At 38.9% G+C, this 3,847-nt stretch overlaps 1 protein-coding gene across 1 annotated transcript in view; it reads right to left on the bottom strand.

Moving 5' to 3' along the window:
* Positions 1-1,758: 1,758 nt before the first annotated feature.
* Positions 1,759-3,847, bottom strand: part of NBEA (neurobeachin) — a gene marked incomplete at its 3' end in the record, with an annotated part of 753,742 nt that continues 751,653 nt past the window's right edge. Inside the window, exons 52-53 of the mRNA XM_011969865.1 lie at positions 2,499-2,654; positions 1,759-1,935 (exon numbers count right to left, since the gene is read on the bottom strand). Of these exons, the coding sequence (XP_011825255.1) occupies positions 1,759-1,935; positions 2,499-2,654 (333 nt within the window). The remainder of the gene's footprint in view (positions 1,936-2,498; positions 2,655-3,847) is intronic.

The raw sequence follows: 3,847 nt of genomic DNA, 5'->3' as shown, positions 1-3,847 counted from the left end.
CAGACTGCTGTGCTAGCAATGAGGGAGGCTCCGTGGGTGTGGGACCCTCCCGGCCAGGTGTGGGATATAGTCTCCTGGTGTGCCCGTTTGCTAAGATCCTTGGTAGAGCGCAGTATTGGGGTGGGAGTTACCCGATTTTCCAGGTGTTGTGTGTCTCAGTTCCCCTGGCTAGGAAAAGGGATTCCCTTCCCCCTTGTGCCTCCCAGGTTTGGCGATGCCTCGCCCTGCTTCAGCTCTGGCTGGTCGGGCTGCAGCAGCTGACCAGCACCGATTGTCAGGCACTCCCTAGTGAGGTGAACCCAGTAACTCAGTTGAAAATGCAGAAATCACGTCTTCTGTATCGCTGGCGCCGGGAGTTGGAGACTGGAGCTGTTCCTATTCGGCCATCTTGCTCCACCCCGCAAAAGTTTTTAAAGCAGGGGACTTTGTTCTTATCCAACCAAAGCCATTTCCTACTTTTGTAGTATTCCTGTCAAAATGCATAAGAGTTGGGGGGATGGAGTGGGACATGAAGGGTGGAGGTGCAATTCCGTTTCCACCCCTCGCTGTCTCACAGGTTGGAACTGCCCAGAGAGGCAGCAGCAGGCCAAGCAATGTAACATGGCATCTTGTAGATTTCTTATCTACTCTCATAGTATTTTAGTTGTAGATGCACAGGTTTCCTGAAAAACTTTTATCTCTGTTGGGTTATAAGTATTCCCCAAATTCATGTTTCAGTTTATTTTGGAGTGCTGTGTAAGCTGTGACAATCTCAAGAATCCTGGTTTGTGTACTTGCCATTATCACTTCACAGAAACCTTTCTATATTTTACAGGAAAGCCATGCATTTGAATGAACTATTGAAAGCTTAGTAATTAAAAGAAGTAATTATTTCTAGGCAATCTCTTATCCAGCTCTCCAGTCATTTAATTTATTGGAAACCTATTATGTATATCACTATGACAGGAACTTAAGATAGAAAGACAGACACTCATTATCCACTTCAGTGTTTTCTTGGGGCAGCAGTCCAAGAACTAATAATTAACTTCTCTTACATAAATAAAAGTTTCCTTGGAGAAAGAAGCTTGAGAGGCTGTGGATTAAACAAGCATCAACAAATTTATTTGTGTAGGACTTTCAGAGCTTATGTAGAAAGTTTGAGTATAAACAATGTACTCCAAAATTATTTCACGAAGGAGTCCAGCCTCCCCTGATGCTTTCTTCCTATCGTATATCTTAGGGTGCACTGTGGAATAACAATCACTTGAGGAATCCTCCCAAGCAAGGAAACTGTCTTATTCAGTTTTTGCATCCCCAACAATGCCTCATGTGAAGCGGGTACTCACTGTTTGCTAAATGAATAAACGCAGAAATTTACTACAGTATATGGTAGATAGCAATTAGTGCCCTGACTGAGACACAGGTAACATTTCTGAAAATTCAGAGAAGGGAGGGATTATTTTCAGCTGAAAGAAATCAGATGAGGTTTAATGGACTAGGTGAAGCTGAAGGATGGGGACATTTGGAGACTGGGCTGCTGAGCAGAGGATCTGGGTAGGGGATTGTTGAGGGGATCTGGAAGTCTCTCCTTGTTGAAGGTGATAGTACTGCTCATTTTAACACTTTGAACATAGCTGTGTTCCAGTACAGATTCTGGCCACTTAAGCTTTCATGTTTTAAAATCCTTACACCTTAGGAAAAAACTATTAGGAAAATCAAAATGGCAAAATATATTTAAATATATATTTATATAGTTTGAAAGGACAATTTGATACAAACACTCACTGCTGTTAGGGTTGTCTCCTATGATATGGTGCCGCCCACTCCAGTACCAGAGCAGCAGGGTGGCATCTCGAGATCCGGACACGATGTAGCAGTCTCCACCAATGTATGACTCAGACCTGGCCAAGCACGTGACCACATCCCAATGGCCAAATACAATCTGAGTCAATTTCCCTGCAACACAGAAATGACAGGTTTGCTTCATTTAATCTTTTTCTTCAAATGGTAATAAGTGTAACTTTATCAGATTTTAAAAATTTTACCATATTTATTTTATTTTATTTTACCAGTTTTGTGAAAAGTTCATCTATAGGCTGATAAAGTTACAATGTTATTCAAATCTAGCTACAGGTTGCTTTCTTGCATTGCTTTTGAAAATTGATACAAGAATGTCACTTGAGATTTTTAAGGAAAAGACTTTATTAAATAACATGATCATGATTTTTCTCTTCAGGGTTTGGGCCAGACCAAGGGGAGTTTCAGGAACTTTTACTGCATATGAATTTGTGGGAAGGGAAAAATAGCCCTATTTGTCCTATGAACTCAGGGATCATGCTAATGTTTGGAATAGATGAAGTTATAGTTACTTCACTTACAGTGTGAACATTTAATTTGAATCTTGACTATTCAAGCTGGCAAATGATAAAAATGCCTACATCAAGTATGATTTCATATTCAGCTTTGGTTTTAACAATAGTCATTTTGAAGAGAATACGGTGTTTCATAGTTAGGATTACCTGTTTCTGTAGAATAAACTCTGAAGCTCTTATCCCAGAATCCACAGATAAGAATATAGCGATTATCTGCTGTGACCACAAAACAATGTGCATTGATTTGTATACTCTGGTCAACGAGGTCTGTGATCTGCCGTTTGTTTACACCAGAATTATTGGCTAAAAATAAATGGAAAAAAAAATTTGAAGATTCCATATGAGTTTCTCCAAGCACTCATAGAAGGAAAACAATACTTTCATGCTTCATTTATCCAGAAATAGTTTTTTTTAATGGTATGAGATTATTAAGATTCTCCCTTGAGGAATAAAGATTTCCTTAGTAGCAGTGATTATTTATGAACCATATTATGTATTTTAAAATTCTGCCAGAAATTTCAGTTCTCCCTCCACCAATAAATAAAAACAATGAGGAATTCAAGAAAATTAATTTACAACATAATACAATATTTTAATGCATTTAATTCTTTAGGTGCTCACTACACACAAGTTCATTAGTTTATAAGAATCACATGAGAACTAAATATTGTATAAAGTATGTTATTAAGGAAGAGATATATTAATATTTGCCCCAGTCCGTCATTTTTGGATGGTATTTTTATAATTCCCCTGAAAAAGGAGGGTAGAGATTTGAGCAAGTGATGTTGTTATGTGGGTAGCCCCACAGGGAGCTTCAGGTCAACAGCTTTACAGGCCTGGATTGTCAACAGACAGAAGGCCTTTCCAGAATGGGCTAGCAGGGGAGGAGAGGAACAAAAAAGATGCGAGAGGGACTGGTGAGGAAAGAGACAGGCAAAGAATCAGTGCAGAGCCCTGGGATTGAATCTGAATAAAGTCAGGAACTCAGAGACACCATCTGATTTCCCCAGTGCCTGTCTGCATGCCAGCCTGTCCCTTACTGCACGCCATCCTTTCAGGATAAATCCCTGGGCTGAATTCTTAAAAAGAAATGCAGATGTAGAAGGTCACCACCACTCTCTAACACCAGTTAAATATAAGTACTACTATTTGTAGACATCTACTAACACTATAAAAATAACTACTAGGAAACATAAGCAATAAAAAAATTATACAAAAAAGTCAGTAAGGAAAAAAAGACCAAAGATCCCAGGCCACTTGAAAACTATACAATTGGTCCTTTACTAATTAGAATAGACCTATTAATTTTTCCAGGGTTACATACTAGCTGTATATTTCATTGTCAATGTCTGCTGGAAAGAGAAATAGCTACACTAGACTAATAATATTCTTAATCCTAAACCTTATAAGCTCCCAAAGAAATGTAAATGGTATTTTGTGTATGGGTATAAGTAGCTAATTGAAATGCCTGTATCTTATCTTATTTCCAGGTTCAA

Source organism: Mandrillus leucophaeus, unplaced genomic scaffold (genome assembly GCF_000951045.1).
Source record: "Mandrillus leucophaeus isolate KB7577 unplaced genomic scaffold, Mleu.le_1.0 Scaffold916, whole genome shotgun sequence".
Lineage (NCBI taxonomy): Eukaryota > Metazoa > Chordata > Mammalia > Primates > Cercopithecidae > Mandrillus > Mandrillus leucophaeus.
The sequence above is the reverse complement of the archived record's forward strand: the minus strand, read 5'-3'. Positions and strand labels throughout refer to the sequence as shown.